The sequence below is a fragment of the Chelonia mydas genome, chromosome 8 (genome assembly GCF_015237465.2).
Source record: "Chelonia mydas isolate rCheMyd1 chromosome 8, rCheMyd1.pri.v2, whole genome shotgun sequence".
Lineage (NCBI taxonomy): Eukaryota > Metazoa > Chordata > Testudines > Cheloniidae > Chelonia > Chelonia mydas.
This window is the reverse complement of record NC_057854.1, coordinates 88,112,845-88,131,082: the sequence shown is the minus strand read 5'-3', so window position 1 is coordinate 88,131,082 and position 18,238 is coordinate 88,112,845. Positions and strand designations below refer to the sequence as shown.

General features: G+C 39.7%; 1 protein-coding gene across 5 annotated transcripts in view; it reads right to left on the bottom strand.

Annotated features, from left to right (window-relative positions):
• The window catches only part of JAK1 (Janus kinase 1), a 105,712-nt gene that overhangs the window by 18,317 nt on the left and 69,157 nt on the right, over positions 1 to 18,238 (bottom strand). For all 5 annotated transcript variants that reach the window (XM_037907909.2, XM_037907910.2, XM_043521546.1 and 2 more), the window contains 7 exons: positions 14,483 to 14,705; positions 12,397 to 12,560; positions 10,620 to 10,962; positions 7,759 to 7,947; positions 6,665 to 6,822; positions 5,184 to 5,307; positions 1,736 to 1,925 (listed from right to left, as the gene is read on the bottom strand). In XM_037907909.2, the coding sequence (XP_037763837.1) occupies positions 1,736 to 1,925; positions 5,184 to 5,307; positions 6,665 to 6,822; positions 7,759 to 7,947; positions 10,620 to 10,962; positions 12,397 to 12,560; positions 14,483 to 14,705 (1,391 nt within the window). The remainder of the gene's footprint in view (positions 1 to 1,735; positions 1,926 to 5,183; positions 5,308 to 6,664; positions 6,823 to 7,758; positions 7,948 to 10,619; positions 10,963 to 12,396; positions 12,561 to 14,482; positions 14,706 to 18,238) is intronic.

Below are 18,238 nucleotides of genomic sequence, written 5' to 3'. Positions count from 1 at the left end.
GGAGAGACAGAACAGTGAACCTTCAGGACCTTGCAACAAGAGTTCCCATCAAGGTCCAAAGACAAATTTACACTCGCGTAAACAGATGCAACTCTGATGAAGTCAGTGGGGGTCTTGGGTGAGCAGGAGATACAAGTTTACCCTCCTATAATATTACAATTACTACAACTGCAGAAAGTATCTCAAGAATTTAGGCTGTTTAAAATGTAATTGCATTAATCCCTCAGTGCTCCAGACAATTAATATTGTTACTTTAGTTCAGGGGTAGCCAACGTGTGGCTCCGGAGCCACCTGCGGCTCTTCAGAAGTGAATATGCGGCTCCTTGTATAGGCACCTGGAGCTACAGGTGCCAACTTTCCAATATGCCAGAGGGTGCTCACTGCTCAACCCCTGGCTCTGCACAGGCCCTGCCCCTGCACAGGCCCTGCCCCCACTCCACGCCCTCCCCATAGCCTTCATGCCCTTGCTCCTCCCCCTCCCCCCCCTCCCCCCCCAGAGCCTCCGGCATGTCACAATACGGCTGATCAGGAGGTGTGGGGAGGGAGGGGGAGGCGCTGATCAGCAGGACTGCTGGTGGGTGGGAGGCGCTGTGAGCGGGGCAGGGAAGGGAGCTGCTGACGTATTACTGTGGCTCTTTGGCAAAGTACATTGGTAAATTCTGACTCCTTCTCAGGCTCAGGCTGGCCACCCCTGGCTTTAGTTTCTGAAGCACTGTCAATGTTGTTACATAAGCAGGGCAACATGCCTCTCATATGTACAAATTATATTTGTCTAAACTTTTCACAAACTAAAAAGGTAGCTACTTTATCTCAGTTATTCCCCTTATTCTAACAGGAAATCATTATCTGATCAACAGGACCACACCACGTCCTTCCTCTTTCATAAAGTTCAGCTACAAGTAATTTGTACACTTTTTATAAAGTGACTTTAATGAAATTCACAACACACTGCGCAAAGTTCCGTTCTACTCCCATAACCAATTTTAAAGCAAAGTCTGAAGTCCTTGCTCAGACAAAATTCCCAATGACTTCGAAGTGTGTTCTATCTGAGTAATGGCTTCAGGATCAACCCCTTTGTTTCTCTCTTTTAATTATTATTATTATTATTTATTATTAAACACTTGACCTCAAGAGCAAGTGATATTTAAACAAAAGGTTGTAAACATGACATTCCGCCCTGCATGCTTTCTTTGGTAGAACAAAGAACACAGTGGATGGCAGAACCCCTGCTTGGTGCATGTGTCTTTTGCTGGGGGTGGGGAAAGCCAGTAAATGATTACTGCTTACATTTTACAATATTAAGAGGTATTTAAACACATGACTCATTATGAGTCATGTGTGAGATTTTTTTTAAAAACCTCTAAGAGCTATATTAAAATTAGTATTCTACTGTTGATACTACGGGGCTGGTTATTTACATGCTGAAGGCAATGTGCTACTTACTTTTAAAACTGCTAGCATAATTTGTGCACAATTAGCAACAGTCCTTGAGCATCCTGTGCTGAGATCACACAGTTCTCAAAAAATAATCTGTTCGTCGTACTTGCAGTACTATGAAGTACTTAGTCTTTTTTATTAAAAACGGTTTTTCCCCCCTGAAACAAGTAGGATATTTTTAAATTTATTTTTAAATCTGTCAAAAATTAATTTAAAAACAGAACAAAATGCAAAGTCCCTCTGTGATCAGAAATGCCTTCAGCTTCGCTAGAACAAAGTCTGAAGAGAGAGTTGCTACCTTTTGGTTTTGGCTGGCAGCATCTCTTCAGTGTAAAGCTTATGTTGTCCGTTCTAAGGGTCTGTCCCTTCAAGTGATCCATCAGTTCTTTTAAAGATGGGAAAAACTTATTTGAGCCATGAAGGAAGCAACCGTCTTTTGTCACCTCGATCTGGAAGTTCTTGTACTGGATCGACTCATTTAACCTTTGCTATTTTAGGGGAAAAAAAGGCAAAATGTTAATCAGAAAAATGAAACAATAGGTCATAGGAGCTGACAAGCACATCTGGGGCTAAATTCATCCCTGATGAGAGCCCAAAGAAGCCAGTGAAATTAAACCAGGGACCAATTTAGCACTATAAATCTACCCATGCCAACTTAAAGCCTCTGTTTTTAAAGTGCCATATACTAAAAATATAATGGGGCCAATTTCCCCAATCCTTAATGGAGTAAAATTCCTAATAGTGTCAATTAAGGGCTGCAGAATTTGGACTTATGTCTCAAAATATAAATCTTTCCTAAAATAACTTTAAATGCACAAATGATGGTTCGACTTGCTATAATGCAGGATAGACTGTTCCAGATGCTGAGGGGAAAAGCCCTTTTAAACCTCAAACCTGAATAAGTTCTCCAGTTGCAGTCCATATCCTGGGAGTACATTTTCAATTGTAGGTACCTATGACCTGTGGCTTTGAAATTTTACCCCCCCTCCCCCGCCATCTTTTAGCCTGAACTGCTACATACTAGATCTCTGGGTGTGATTCTTCTTCAAGTCTCTACAGTATTTGTACATTTGCAATAAGGTTCTCCTAGTTTTCCGAGACAAACTTCACATAGGGCCTCAACTTCCTCATCTGTACAAGGGAAATAATGATCACCCACTTCTGTAAAATGTGTTGCTATACAAAAGCTGTATGCAGTGTTGTAGCCATGTTGGTCCCAGGATATTAGAGAGACCAGGTGGGTGAGGTAATATATTTATCTTTTTCTGTTGGTGAGAGAGACAAGCTTTAACGCTTACACAGAGTTGTTCTTTAGGGCCAGGGAAGCGGGCGGGGGAGGCGGGGGCGGGGGGGGAATGGTAGGGGATTACAGACTGTTGTAATAAGCATAAAAAGCATAAATCCAGCATTTCTATTCAATCCATGATTTTTAGCAAAGTTATGAATTTAAGCTCCGAGGCTCATCTTTTGCAGGTGTTGCACAGGTTTCATTTAAGGATGAGGACTGAGAGGTCCACTATAGCGTGATTGCTTTGTAAAACGTGTTCGCTCACAGGTGATAGGGTGTTTTTGTCTTTTATCATTTTTCTATATGAGTTCGTTTGAGAGCATAGTTATTGTCTGGTTTCACCCACATAGTTGTTATTGGGGCATTTAATGCACTGGATGAGGTAGACCACATGTTGTGACTGGCACATGTAGGACTCATGCATCTTGAAAGGTGTGTTGTGGGGAGTGTTCATCATTGCAGCACTAGACAGACATCTACGGGTTTTGCATCTGTTGTTCTGGTGAAGTCGAGTGCTGCTTTGAGTTGGTGTGTCCTGGTCTGTGCGGACCCTGCTTCTGACGATAAGCTTGGAGATGTTGGGGGAGTTGTTTGAAGGCTAGAAGAGAGGGGTCAGGAAAGATTTCTTTCAGGATGCGATCCCCACTGAGTATGGGTTGTAATTGTTTGATGATACCTTGTATGGGTTTCAGTGAGGGATGGTAGATGATGACTAAGGGTGTGTGGTTGAAGAGGGTTTTATTTTTGTATTGAAGAAGGTTCTCTCAGTGTATTTGGGATATCCATGATGCGATCTATTTCTCTGGTGTCCCTGTTTGGTGAAGGCAGTTTTAAGTGTGTTAAAGTGTACATCCCACACTTTCTCCTCAGAGCACATTCTGAGGTATCTGAGTGTCTGGCTGAAGATAACAGATTTCTTGGTATCTTTTGGGGTGGTTGCTGGACCTGTGAAAGTAGTGTGGTGATCCGTGGGTTTCTTGTATATAGCTGTCTATAGGTTTCTATTCTTGAAGCTGATCATGGTCTTCAGAAAGGAGCTGCTAGCGTAGGAGTGTTCTAGAGAGTTTAATGGATGGGTGGTGATTGTTGAAGTTATGGTGGAAATCTAAGGGAGTTTAGCTTGTCTGTCCAGAGGATGAAAATATCCTCAATGTATCTCAGGTTTATAATTGGTTTCATGGTGCATGTGTCCAGAAATTCTTCTTCAAGGTAGCCCATGGGGTTGGTATATTGGGGAGCCATCCTTATACCCATGGCTGTTCCTATGGTTTGGACAAAGTGTTTATTGTGGAATGTAAAACTGTTGTGGAAATTTTACATAATTTTACCTTCCTTGCATCTATTATATCCTGCAGTCCTACTTTCAAGCGTTACTCACTGATGTCCTTACCTCTCCTACACCCCATTCGTTTTTTTCCTATTTCTGTTACCTATGGGTGTGCCCTCTGCTGCAGCTTTCCTTACTCCCATCTGAAGATAAACCCTGCAGAAGAGGGCACTGTATATATATTTGCTTGTCCCATTCAATCCCCCATATGTACCACACTTAGTTATTTTATATTGTGGAATTCCATTTGCCATTTTCCTCCCAATTCCCTACATGGCTCAAATTCTTGAGTAGTTTTGGAAAGTACCTCCTAGTTTGGTTCTTTTAAGTGGTCCATCCAGTCACTTACTCACATGGTCCTAATCACTGCAGCATCTGAGCACCATCATCTCCTATATATAGTACCATTCCTTTCTGTAGTTAATTTTAACAACTCTGGACCAATTCTGCTTTCAGATCCATCGACGCAATTGCCACTGAAGTCAATGGGAGTTGTACATGCATAGCTTGGGGCCAAATTCTAACCTTAAAGAAATGAGCCCAGCAATGACCCTTGAAGGACCCACTTAATAAGTGACTGCCTGACTTCCCAACATTTGTCTACAACCAATTTTCTATCCAGTTTATCATTCTGTCACTTCTTCCAAAATACTGTACATTGTTAACTTCCTGTATGATGCCTTGTCCAATGCCTCTTATATAGATCCAGGCAAACAACCCTCATCTAATGTCTCTATCACTTGTCCAGAAAACCACCTAAAGAAACATTTTGGATAGAGTGAGGAACTCTGACAGTCACTCTTCCTTCTGCAGATCTTTGAGCATATATTTCATCCAACAAAAGCATCATTTTGGATCTGTCACTCACATGCCCTCCTGCGTGGAGTCCCAGTGGGAATTCTGCATAAACTGTGGTATCCCTGTCAGACTGGTTCAGGTACTCATGGAGATTTACCCTGTGAGTAAGCAGGCTGTTGTGGCTATTGGGGCCAGTTGTTAGAGTCAGACAGGATCACGTGCACTAAGCTACCGAATTACATGTATATGGATCATGAGGAGTTATAGCCTTTACCTGACTCCAGCACCGTGTGTGATGCTTGTAACTTCATTTAGTGATGTGTCCCAACATACCTGTGAGATTTCAGAACACGTCACTGTCATGAGGATGTGATTAAAGTCTGTACAGCTCCACCTCAGCACATACATTCCCTCCTCATTCCCTTCTTGTCTCAATTTGTTGATGGCATACTCTGTGCTGAAACAGTTAACACAAGAATGAGTATAATGGGCAAATGAGCAGTTACATTCCAAAGCTATTTTAATCAAATGTCCTCTGAAATCTACACTTTAGAACAAGAATGAGCAACTGCATTATACAAGCACTTACACTATTAAAACATACTTTATACTGTGTGCATGTATACACACCTTAATTTGTTAACAAGCTTCCAGAACTGTATGCATGTAATAGCTTTGTTTTCTGTTTGTTGCACCTTCAAATTTTGAAGAACTACGCCTGTCTGCAGGAACAGTTGCCATTATGCTTTCATATGTAGTTGTAGCCTATTACAAGTGACGTGCACACACTACAGTCTCTTATGGACACTATTTTTAATCTAAAATAAAAATATGCTTTATGACTGGGAACACAAGAGGAAAAAACAATGGGATGGCAAAAACAAAGGAAGAAATGAGATAATTCCTTCAACTGCAATAAAAATGAGAATACCATCACTTTGTATTTGCATACAAAGATTTCTTGGCTGGGGTTGACACACTTCACCATTTGGGGATGTACGTGCAGTTCAATTAGCAATAGTTCAACTCTAGTGGAGACCCTGCCAAAGTGCTCTATAGACATTAATGAATTAAGCCGTCACCTGCTCCTATGAGATAAGTAAACATTTTCATTTTACAGATGAGTAAAATGAGGTCCAGAGAATCAGTACCCAGTTACTCCATGTAGTCAGTGGCAAAGCTAAAAGTAGAACCCAGGAAGAAGTGGTTAGTTTGGAGAGGAAGTCAGGATTCCTGGGTTTATAGTTTAAAAAACAGCACAAAAAATGAAAGTACAGACTACATAAGAAAACATTGTGTGCATGTCACTTGTAATGGCCTGTAGAACTATAAAAACAAAACATCTCTGCAGACAAGCAGGGCTCTTGGAAATGTAGAATAGCACAATGCAGAAGATAAAGACACTGTGAGTGTGATTTTTACAGGCGCTCAGCAGTGGCCTTACTCTGCTGGGAGTATTGCCATTTTATTGTTCACTTCAATAACAGAAGAGTTAGGCCAGCAGTAAGTGCTTCTGAAAATCCTACCCTACAGTTTCAAATGACTTACACCAGATGTTGTTCTCCTTCTCTCCCGTCTTAGCAACATTTTAACAAATTGTCTCAAACTGAACATGCAAATATCTGAGAAACAGTTTGGCACTGTAAAAATAAATGCTGGTTTCCAGCAGTCTTGTTCATCATCAATTAAGTCACCCTACAATCCTTTGCTAGCAAATCCCTGCTAGTCAAGAACCCTCCTAAATTTCTCAATTTCCTCAGTTAGTTCAGGGTAGTGCTATGGCTCTAGGAGGGGATAAATGCATTTAAACTAACCAAATGGGTCCATGGCAGCCGTTTTTTATGTTGTGCACTATCAAAGGTGGAGCTACATCAGTGCAGAGATAGAGGTGGGCATCTGCAGTAAGTCTGAAGTATCCATCTACTAAAGATGCAAATGACAAGGCCTCCTCATGTGAAGAAAGTTTTAATTCCTAGAATAAAGAAGATATTTTAGTCAAGAATTATTGCAGCTCAGTTAAAAAATTAATAAAGGAGAGAAGGAGAGGGTTAGAATCTGGGAATTTATGTATGCTACTGTTTTCCCGAGGATTTTTCAAAGGGCAAGGCAAAATGTTATCCGAGTACCTACGGCACAAAGAAATATTTAGAAGGGCAACAATGACCATCATACATCCCCAGATATCTTTTTGACTGGTTAGCATGGGTGAGCAGATGGTTTATGGTGAGCTACACACACACCCTAACTCTCCAGTGAGATCCACGAGTGCAGAGTCTGGCACCCATGTGGGTCCCTCTGATTCAAAAGGACTTCTCAGGAGCATGTGGGAGGGCCACACTGGATTCGGAGGCACACATGTTTTGATAGTTCCTTTCTAAATTCTGGCATCCAAAATAATGCTCAGCGGGAGGAAAAGGTCAGGGTACTCTCATTGAGGAGTCCCATTATTCCTATGTTTGCTGGTGTTCTCTTGCCTCTTCCCCACCAGATCTTTCTCTTGGTCTCCTCTCCCTCCATACTCATTGCTGTTTCTCTTCTTCCTCCACGCTGCTTTTCTCTTGCCAAGATGCATCCAGGGAGGTCACAGAGAACTAACTATGAAGTGTGGTGGGGTTGTTTACCACATATTGGGGGGGCTTGGATGGGGATAAAAACAAGTGTTGTGGTATGGATAGTGACACGTGCACAGCTGCATAGCTTTGGGGAAGAAAGATGTTGTTTATCAATTTGTTCTTCAAACCAGAGCACTTTTTTTTTTTTAAACACAAATTGTTGACATTACAATGTTTGGTACCCATTAGATAAATAACAGGAATGATGATATTAATGGCACCACTTTTGTCCAGCAATACTGTCTCATTAGCTCATCCGTCTGCTAGAAAAGAGCTTACCGCACCTACGCCCTTACCATCTTTTCGTGGTTCTGCTTCTTAATATTGACTGTGGACTCCTTTATGACAAGGAGTGTGATTTCAGGAAAATATGAAAAATTGTTCCATTCCTCTCGGATTTTGTTTTTTTCTTCATCCTTCTTGTTTTTGCTGTCTGATTTTTTCCTCTTTAGTTTATTATGTTTCTCTCTCTCAGGCTGTACAACCTGCAAACATTTTGGAATGAAAGTACCAGATAAATATTTTTTAAGTGTTGAAGATACATTTTCATGCTAAAATTACTCTTGGATGGATATTTCAAACCATTGCCCTCAGAATTAACAGGTCAGTCATGTCTTTAATGTGTATTTTATGAGGACATTCATTCTCAAAAAGACTATTCAGTGAAACAGGATTGAGAGCAAATAATTCATACATTCTGTGACTGAGGAACCTCTTGATTCGAACTAGAAGAGGGTGTATGGAGCACATAAGGGTACAGGAATCCCAAGTCTGGTATTCACATCAGAGTTCACCAAAGAGTATCATACAAGGTCTCTAATAAAAGCTTGTGACACTCTGGGCATCAACATTACTGTGAAATGTATGTAAAGATGCTATGCAAGGAGTTACCGGTATGTATTTATGCTGGAAATTATGCTCTTAAAGTCTGCCTCAAGGGACTGGCCACCAGCAAAGATGAAAAATAGATTTTCTGTCACACAAGAAATGTTTATCTAGCTGGCTGTTTACATGTAAATTCAGTATTGTATAGTTCACAATGGTCTCCTCCCACACATCTGAACTGAATGCTAATATAGGCCTGTATAAGCTTCAGAGAGAAAAGTAACAGGAGGAAGTAAGCAGCTTGATTGAAAATGCTAGAGAGAACTTTGGGTGAGATATGCTTCTTTAGACAAGAGGTTAAACCTGTTAGTTTAGCCTCTAGAAAACATGTTATGATTTTGTTTTATATGTAATCATTTGTTCCCATCTCTTACACTGGTTTTTATTTGAATCTCTATTCTTTCTTAAATAAACTTCCTTCTGTTTGATAATTGTACTCATGTGCTGTGTATAATACAGGGGCAGTGGTCTAAGATAAAACTGATAAACAGAGGTACACTGTTCCTTTGAGAACGGGGGATCTGGGATTTCTGTGGGTATCCAGTGACTAGGGGCTGGATACTACAGGGGGACACTTTGAAAGGACTCAGGAGCTGGGGTCCTTGTGTTGTCAACCTGCAAGGTAAAGACAGCGCTGTGTAGCTCTGCGGAGCGTGCTTCGGTGGCTGACAAGCTGGTTGTGTTAGGGACTTAAATATCCAGCTGGTACAGACAAGACTCCCTTGCTCTGGAGGCATGTGGTAACAGGGTGATTCACAGCTCTGGGCGCCAGGAGGAGTGTCACAAATTCTAAGCCTAGTTTTGCCAACAATTCATTGTGCAACCTTTGACATGTCAGTTAACCTTTCTCTTTCTCCATCAGTAAAACCGGGATAATGCTATCTACATAGTACTTAAGGGTAACAAAGGTTAGTTAATGTCTGCAAAGTAATTAACAAGTATTACAAAAACTCAGTTCAAAACTCAAGATATGCATGAACTCTCCATTGATATCTACTGGAATTCTGTCTGTGGCGTACACACAGATAACTATAAAACAGATATACAGATAACACTATAAAACAATCTTTTGAGAGATCATAAGTAATCCACCATATTTATTATGCCACAAGGAGGATCTTTAACTAGTAATTAGATAAAGGTTTTTCACGGTTAACTTGCCAAGACGAATGAGCATATTCCCTGTCCTCTGCACTCCTGCATATGCATCTTCCCACTTAGTTATATTATAAATACATTTTCATTTCAACCACAATTGAGGTTGAAGTTCCTAGAATGTGCCAAGCACTTTCCAAACCCACAGGACAGGGTCCAAAATGCAGACCTACAAGGCAGTTTGACATAGTCCTTTGTCCTCCATTGGCCCCCTTTTTGGCATAACTGTAAATCTGTGTGCGGGCACAGTATACATGTAGTTATGAAAGGTGGCCTTATTTATGAACGTTGATATTGAGAGCAGCATTTTAAATACAGCTGACTTCAGAAACACAATTTACTGTTTGATTCATTTGCGCACACACACACCTTTCATCACTTGGACGGGTACAGAATATTTGCATAAATCCCGCTTTTGAAATCCTACAGAGCAATATCTGGTTTGGCTGATTTGGTACAGGTATTAATTTTCATTCTGACTTCTCAAAAACAAAAGGAGGACTTGTGGCAGCTTAGAGACTAACAGATTTATTTGAGCATAAACTTTCGTGAGCAACAGCTCACTTCATCGGATGCATTCATCTGTGTCCATCTGCATTCATCTTTTCTTTTTGCGAATACAGACTAACACGGCTGCTACTCTGAAACCTGTCATTCTGACTTCTAGCACTCACAAAAGCAAAGAACCCATGCTGATCAAAGGCAGGCTTTCTGCCAGTTTCCTAATGCAATTTTGCCACTGACCTACCACGCCCTTCCTTTCCAAATTAGTAATCTCATTTTGTGCAAAAACTACGAATTGATCAAACCACAAGGAGGTTTTACAATACAGAAAAATGTTTCGGTGACCGCTGCACTTATTTCAATTATGATCTAAACAAGGTTACAACGAAGTTTTTCTCGAGGCAAAAGCTAGTACGTTTCCCACTTGCAAAGGACTATTGAGTTCTGCTAACCATTTAAAAGGCATGACAGGAACGGTACTAAACAAACCAAAGAGTCTGAAGGTGAAACTTCTCAATTAACTAATTTTCCAAAATAGATTCAAGTTTTTTGCAGCCTGGTTTTCCCCCACCCCAAATAACCTCAGTCTTTTTGTCTGTGAATGGACACTCACACTTGGTTTGCGCCTCCACTGTATTCCATTGTTTCCCGTCACCATCACTTCATACTGTGGGATGATCCCATTGTCTCCAAAATTAAATCCATGTTTTTCATTCTCTGTTAAAATCTGCAATGATGAAGTCTCAAAAATTTCTGCTCCGTAATGCTTAGTTAAAGTCTCCATTGTTGATAAGTATTTAACCTTCAGATCATGTGGAGAGACACTGCTGTCGCAAATGGTTTTATTGTTAAACTCCTTAAGGAAATCCTTGAAAACATTGTTTATCCGAATTCTGGTTAAGATATTCCTTTGTCTGATGGTCTTGTTCAAAGTTTCAGGAATATAACGTTTATAACTAGAAAAAAACGATGGAATATTAATATTGCTACCTCAATTTTCCGTTATAAAACTGCAGTTGGTTTACTGTAAAAGTAACTTACAGAAAACACATGCAAAGTTTCATAGTGCATTTAATAGTAATACCACAGAAACCGTTTCATAACACGTGATATAATTGCCCAGTTTTTTACCTGACACAGATACAGACAATAAGTAAACATCTGAAAACCTCAGAAAAATGTAGGGAGCTGTCTCAAATCAGTATTATCTCATTAAGATACATAGTAACAAAGCATTTAAGGGACAGTTAACAATTAAAATACACAGTAACAAAGTATTTAAACTGCAGGGTTTTTTTTCACTACTTTAGGGAAAAAAAATTCTGAGTTTGGTGCCCAAAGTTACCAAATGAAATCAAGAGAAATGGTGGATACTCCACCGCCTCTGCCACTCGAGCCACATATTTAGGTGCCTAAATATGGACGTAAACTTTTGAGAATTTTGACCTTAACCTTTGATATAGCCTTTGAGAAATTGACATTTGCTTGGGCAAGAAACTAACATTATAACCACCTACTTAAACAGAGTTGTAATTATAATCAAGTAAATATATTTAATTATATTGCAAACTGAAATTAAAACCACAATATACCATTAACTAACATGAAGTGGTAAGAAAAGCAAATTTGACTACACTACATGAAACTAAATCATTACTAACATAGATTTAAAGGTTATGATGTTCAATTTACCATTGGCAGCCTACTAGTTAATAAAGGTACTACTTCTGAATCATCTATTGCTATAACAACTGACATGTTGAAGTTATATGGATTCCATCAATACTCAGGACTTTATGGTTGTCACTTATGCTGTGGCTTCATAAAATCACTGTAGCCAGCAGGTAACAGAACTCAAGGGCATCTTCTAATTACATATCCTTACCACAAGGGCTAAAAAAGAATTGCTTTTAGCTGTAGTAACATCAGGGCTTATATCAGTGGTGGGCAACCTGCAGCCCACGGGTTGCATGTGGCCCGTCAGGTAATCCGCTAGCAGGCTGCCAGACTGTTTACATTTGCACGGCTGCCCACAGATCCCAGTGGCCGCCGTTCCCAGCCAATGAGAGTTGCGGGAAGCAGAATCCAGCACGTCCCTGCGGCCTGCGCCACTTCCCACAGCTCCCATTGGCTGGGAACGGTGAACCGTGGCTACGGGAGCTGCGAGCGGCCGTGCAAATGTAAACCAACTGTCTGGCGGCCCGCCAGTGGATTATCCTGATGGGCCGCATGCAGCCCATGGGCAGAAGGTTGCCCATCACTGGCTTATATCCTCTGTCGGATCAGCCACTGGAGGACAAGTGTCCATACACATTTCAGCAGGTCTAATATTTTATCCAGAAGAGGGCAGTAGCATACACAGTACTGAGTGTAGAGTTATAATGACTAACCTGATATCCTTGGGAAGTTCTGGCAGCTTCATGTTTTTTTTGATGGCATAGTGAGAGATTGCAAGGACAGCCATTCCCAGACATTCATTTTCAATTTCATGAACCTCCTGATCATTTTTAGGGTCTCGAACTGGTGCCAGGCACTTCACCAAATCATACTGTCCCTTAATGGGAAGCAAAGAGAACAAGTTGCTTTAAAAATGTTTGCAATAGTCTATCTTCTGTACACTAACAGGGTCAACAAAATCATAGCCCTACACAAGCAGCAGCAGAGCCTTCCAAAATAGGAAGGGCTGCCTTCTCCTGGATATAGACATATAAAATGGAACAAATAAAGATGCATCCAGGCCACCTTCACGCTAAAAATCTTGTCTTTTAAAATCTTCTTCTTGAAACTAAGCAGCAACAACGGTGCCCAACAAAAAAGGTTTGTTTTTTTCCAATGGCAGTTTCTGTAGCACAGAAAGAGATCATACTTAGATCGTCACTAAAGCCCCAGTCCTCCACTGTGACACGTGCAGGAACACTTGTGTACCTGCAGAGCTCCAGTGACTTCAATGAGACTCATTGTGGTCACAGGGGATCACTTGTGCATCTCATTGCAAGACTGGGACCTACACTGGTGTACACATCCCACTCAAATCATTCCAAAGACCCCCACTCCTCAGTGTTGCCTAAAAAAATAACTGTAGAAAATAAACCTTTGTAGCACCATGTAGATATTTACCATCCAGTGAAGAATAGCCATGATCTTATTTCATTAACTTTGTCCTTCCTCACCTCATCACTCTGTGTGTTACTCCTTGAATCACATCTTAAAGATCAGATTATAAATTCTTCAGGGCAGTGATATTTTTTCTCACTTATACTGGAGTTGGGATTTTTATACTCCACTTTTTTAAAAAATGGTAGTCCCCCAAAATACCATTTTGTTAACACTGTAACACTGTCTGCTAATGTTTTCCAGGGTGATGACCCATCCAAAAGTTTAATGCACATCCTTTTTTCCACAGTAACCAAATAAAGACCTATTTAAATAAACCTGATTATAAAGGTTTTCAAGCAATAGTTACACAGACGATGCTACACCGTGACATATGTCTGATCATTTAATGAATAAAACATTGTGGGGTGATGCCCCTTAAAAAAATCTCTGCTCCATATATTTTATGCAGTTCTCTTGTTTCCTTCAAAAGTGATTTCTCAGATGTTCATTCAGCTGTAGTTTATGTTGTATTTTCTTTATTATGGTTTCACAGCTAAGCAACACACTATCACCCTAACAGCTCTCTTCAGACTTATCTTGCTTCTAAAAACAGACAGTCAGCTTTGAAAGTCACACTTCTGACTGAAAATTTTGTAGCCACTACAGTTACAATAAACACCTAAGAGTACCATAAAGATGTTAACAGCAAAATGTTCCTTTTTTTTCCAGTTTGTTTACTTTGTGCATTTCATAGCACTCCACCAATTCAGTCTCTATGAATGGTCTATTTCCCTGTTTCCTCTGTATAGTCAATTTCTCCTACCAACATTGTATTTTGTTTTCTGGCAGCAATGCATTAGGTATTGTAAGAAGACAGGATCTCTGCCTCAAAGTGCTTACACTCTTTAAAAATAAATACAAAAAAAAAAAACAGAGACAGCAGATAGGGAAAAGGGAACTACAAATAAAGAAATCCAGCTTGTGATTGAGTAATTTTGTTATCAGGACTCTGCCAAAGTTTTAACTCCATACAATTTTTTTTAGAAGTAAGGTATGCAGGCTGTTCCAAATTACCCAGATGTTGTTATCTGTTGACTAGCAGAGGTTGCACTTTTAAATTGAGGAATAGCTTTACAAGAGAAAAGGTGGAAGCTCCATGGTATTGGACATTTTAAAACCAGACTGGACAAAGTATCAGAAAATATACCATAAGATATAATCATACATGGATAAATGAGGTGGATCTCTCCCTTTAATTTCTATGGAAAGATTGTTCCTTAAAACATGAGAAAGGGACAGTTTTATGCAAGCACATATAAAGCATATAACCATTCCAACCACAGGAGAAATGGCTTAAGGGTTTTTTATACAATATCTTACCTGTGCAAAGAGGTATTCTAGCGAATTTGCATCAAGGATAGGGGTTCCGTCTGGCACTAGTTTCTTCTCATAGGAATTCTTTTGTTTCTTTGGAGATGTGTCAAGCATAGGAGTTCCATCTGGCAGTAATTTCTTCTCATAGAAATTCTTTGGTTTTTTCGGAGAATGCCTCCAGACTGAGGGCTCATTTTCACTTGTCCCATGCCAGTTCATAAAATAATACCTTGAGAAAAAGAGTGATGAACTTTAAAAACTGAGGGGAGCCTCAGTGTATTTTGGATACCTATTTTTAAACTGTTTAAAATAAAAGTCTAGCAATAAGTCAACATCTTTCATCTTTCTACTCTCAAGTAAAATATTACATTGGCCCAAAATCCTGGACCTGTGCCAAAACAGCATTCCAGGCTAAGGGACCAATTGAAAAGTGATATTATTAAACTCTGATAGTTTCAATGTTCAAACAGCATATAGCATTCATGTTATGCTTTGGTAGGTAATACTGGCCATTAAAATCACAATAGCCTGAGTCACCATTCTCTCTCTTCCCTGTGCAGCCCACCATATAAACACACACCAATTTTAAAATGATTTTAGCTGCCACTATCTGAAGATTTGCTTGAACTAGGACCATTGTTGTATATCACATGATATCTTGGAATTTCTCATTTTTGGTGGTTCCAACCATTAAAGCTCCAACTCTTGGCATTCATGAAAATATGCTACTAAAAATCAGGCCAGAATTGAAGAGGTGAGACTAATCTGAATAATCCAGTTTTAAAGTGATGCAATCAATTTACAAAACATATCTGAAACAAACTTCTTAGCCTGCTGGAATGTTACTAATGTTACCTTCAGGCTGGGATTTTCAAAGAAGCCAAAGAGAGTGAGATATTCAAATCCCACTGAAACTGAATGAGAGCTGGGTGCCTTAACGCTTCCCTCCATATCCTATCCCAACCTTAAGCTCCTTTAAAACCATCTCAGTTTAAATGATGCAAGGTGAAATCATTTTAAAAATCCATATTTAATTTTTCAGTTAAGTAAAACTTAGTTAAACCAGGTCTGGATCAACACATCCTTTACCATAATTCTTACTTTGCTCATTAAATACTTACCACTTAAAAGAATATAACAAATTTAACCAAGTGCAAAGTTTTCAGAGTGCTCTGTAAGAATGTTAAATATTGAACATGTACAGATCCAGTCCTTATTCAACTGTTACTTCAACACTGTTTACTAATGACTACCATTAATAGAGATCTGAAACGACAATTTCTAATGGGGGTGAAAGTCAGTACTTACGCTGAATGCCATCTTGTTTGTTACACGGACTTCTGCAAACCCTTGACAACCTTTAGAATTTTAAACAGCATTTGTCTGTCTAAACCTGCATGACAAGTAACCTTAGAATGCTATTTTGTGGTTGAAATGAGGTAAGATTAGATATCTTAATGTACTTAAAGGTCAAGTGAACATGGAAAACTACAATAACTACTGCACGTACCGAAGAGAAGGTCACATGCATAAAGCTACATTAAAATAAAGTTAAGGGTTTTGTTTGGTGGAAAAAGCTAGTGACATTCTCAGTAAATCAGGCAGTTGAACAAAACTAAAAACTTTTCACAAAAATACTCAAAAGGAAATTACTGTACCCTATTATGGATTATTAATTTACAATCTTCAAAATGTGCAAAGCGCCTTTGAGTGCAAAAAAAACAGAATGTGGCCCAATTAGTCTAATTTCAGGCATAACACAACAAAGGAGCCAACAACAAAAATGAGAAAAGGGAAGGAAGGGCAGCAGTAAGTTTACACAATTACTCAGCAGAGGCTTGTTAGCAGCAGGGTGGAGCAAAACAACTTACTTTTCATCACATACGTTAAAAATAATCTTCTGTGAATCATTTCTCATAGGCATCACAAATCAAGTGGGCATTGGGGGAAATTAGGTCCCAATTCTGCAATGAGCTCTGCTCAGATGTCTGTGTGTGTGAAGCTCAAAGCAGGATCAGGCCCTTAGTGATTAGTGAAAATAATGACCTTTGACATTTCAGTGGGTGTTTCTATTAAAGATGGTTTTAATTATCTGCATCATACTCCCAGTCCTATTTTCCTCACTTTGCCAGTCCCAGTTGCCTTTCCTCAGGCTTCTTATCCAAGTCCCAGTCACTCCCTACACCTGACTCCTCATCTGATCTCTCTTCCCCCACTCTAAATCAACCCTCTCCTCCCTACCCAGGCCATGTTCCCAGTCTCCACTGGCTCTCTGTCCCAAACCTCTCACCAGACTCCTTGTCCAATCTCAGCATTCCCCCCGGCTCCTAGTCCGAGTCTCTTTGCCTATCTCCATACCCCAACTCCTCATCAGATTTGTCTCCGCTCACCTCCTTCCCCCTCCCCTACTTGTTCATACTCAATCTCTTTGCCCAGACAGTTGCAGTTTCCTCTCATAGTTCCCAGGCTCTTTGTCCCAATCTACTCCCATCCAGTCCAGCTCTTACCCCTCTGCATACATATGCAGCTTCCCCCTCCATACTATCTGCACCCAGCAGGGAGGTCACTGATAGCACAGAACACAGTCTCCATGTTCTTAGACCCAGTGCCCAGGCTTGGACCCAACATGGCCTACAGCAGCTCAGAGCTGCAACTTGTAGGGAAAATCCTGCTCAGCCCTGGGCTAAAGCATGCCTAGTGTGGATGAAGTCTCCGCTGAGCATATGCAAACTGCAATTTTTTTTTTCAAAGACTTATAATTTGGGTAGAGTTTCACTGGGAAAATGTTGCCAGAATTTTTTAACATGGTCAAAATATATTTTCGTCCAGTTTTGTTCTCAGAAATGGCTGAACAATTTTGGCTGAAATTAAAAATCAGCCTGAGGTAGACACCTTGCATGGAAAATTTCAGCACAAATGGTTAAAGTCTGGCAAAGTTACAAGCAACTGAAAACAAGGTCTTACAATGGGAACTACCAGACAACTTTAATAATATATAACAGAAATAAGAAGTAATTCTGGGAATTGTCACCATTGACTCACCAAAGCAGAAACATACAAATATAATCTGATTATATGGGGAATTATTTTTTATGAATTAGTAATATATAGTCATGCAATGTGGTTAGTTAAAAATAGTATTATGCTTTGAGTCAGTGGTTAAAATTCCTAGAATTGCAATTTTCTTATGTTATATAGAATATGATACAAATAAATATAAAATTAAGCTCTTCCTTTAAAAAGAAGAAACTACACATCAGAAATATTACAGAACACTATCAGGGGAAATTGCTCTGAGTTCCTATTGTACCGAGAAAACAACAAGGTTTTTCTGGTATGTGGTTGACCTGATTGACCTCTTGAAGCAAATAAGAGCAACTAATATTCTGTGAGACAATTAGATTCCCAAGAGCTTCTCGCAGCAATTCAAGTCACTCAATTCCATTATCATCTGGTGTTAATCTACTGCATTTAATAACAACAGTTTAAACCTCAGATTAGTTTACATTAAGATATTAGCACTGCTTATAGAAAAGGCCTGTCAACGGAACAGACCAGATTATAGTAATCTTGTGTTTTTCTAACATACATACATATCACTAAAGTTATTCTCTGAAAAGCCAAGACCTATTTGTTCATTACGATCATTTCCCTGAATAACATACATTCCCTTTCCCTCAAACTTCTCCAATCAGAAAAGCAACTGTGACATGGTACAGATTTATTCAGGATTAGAATTCCTTAAACTTCAAAAAAAACCAA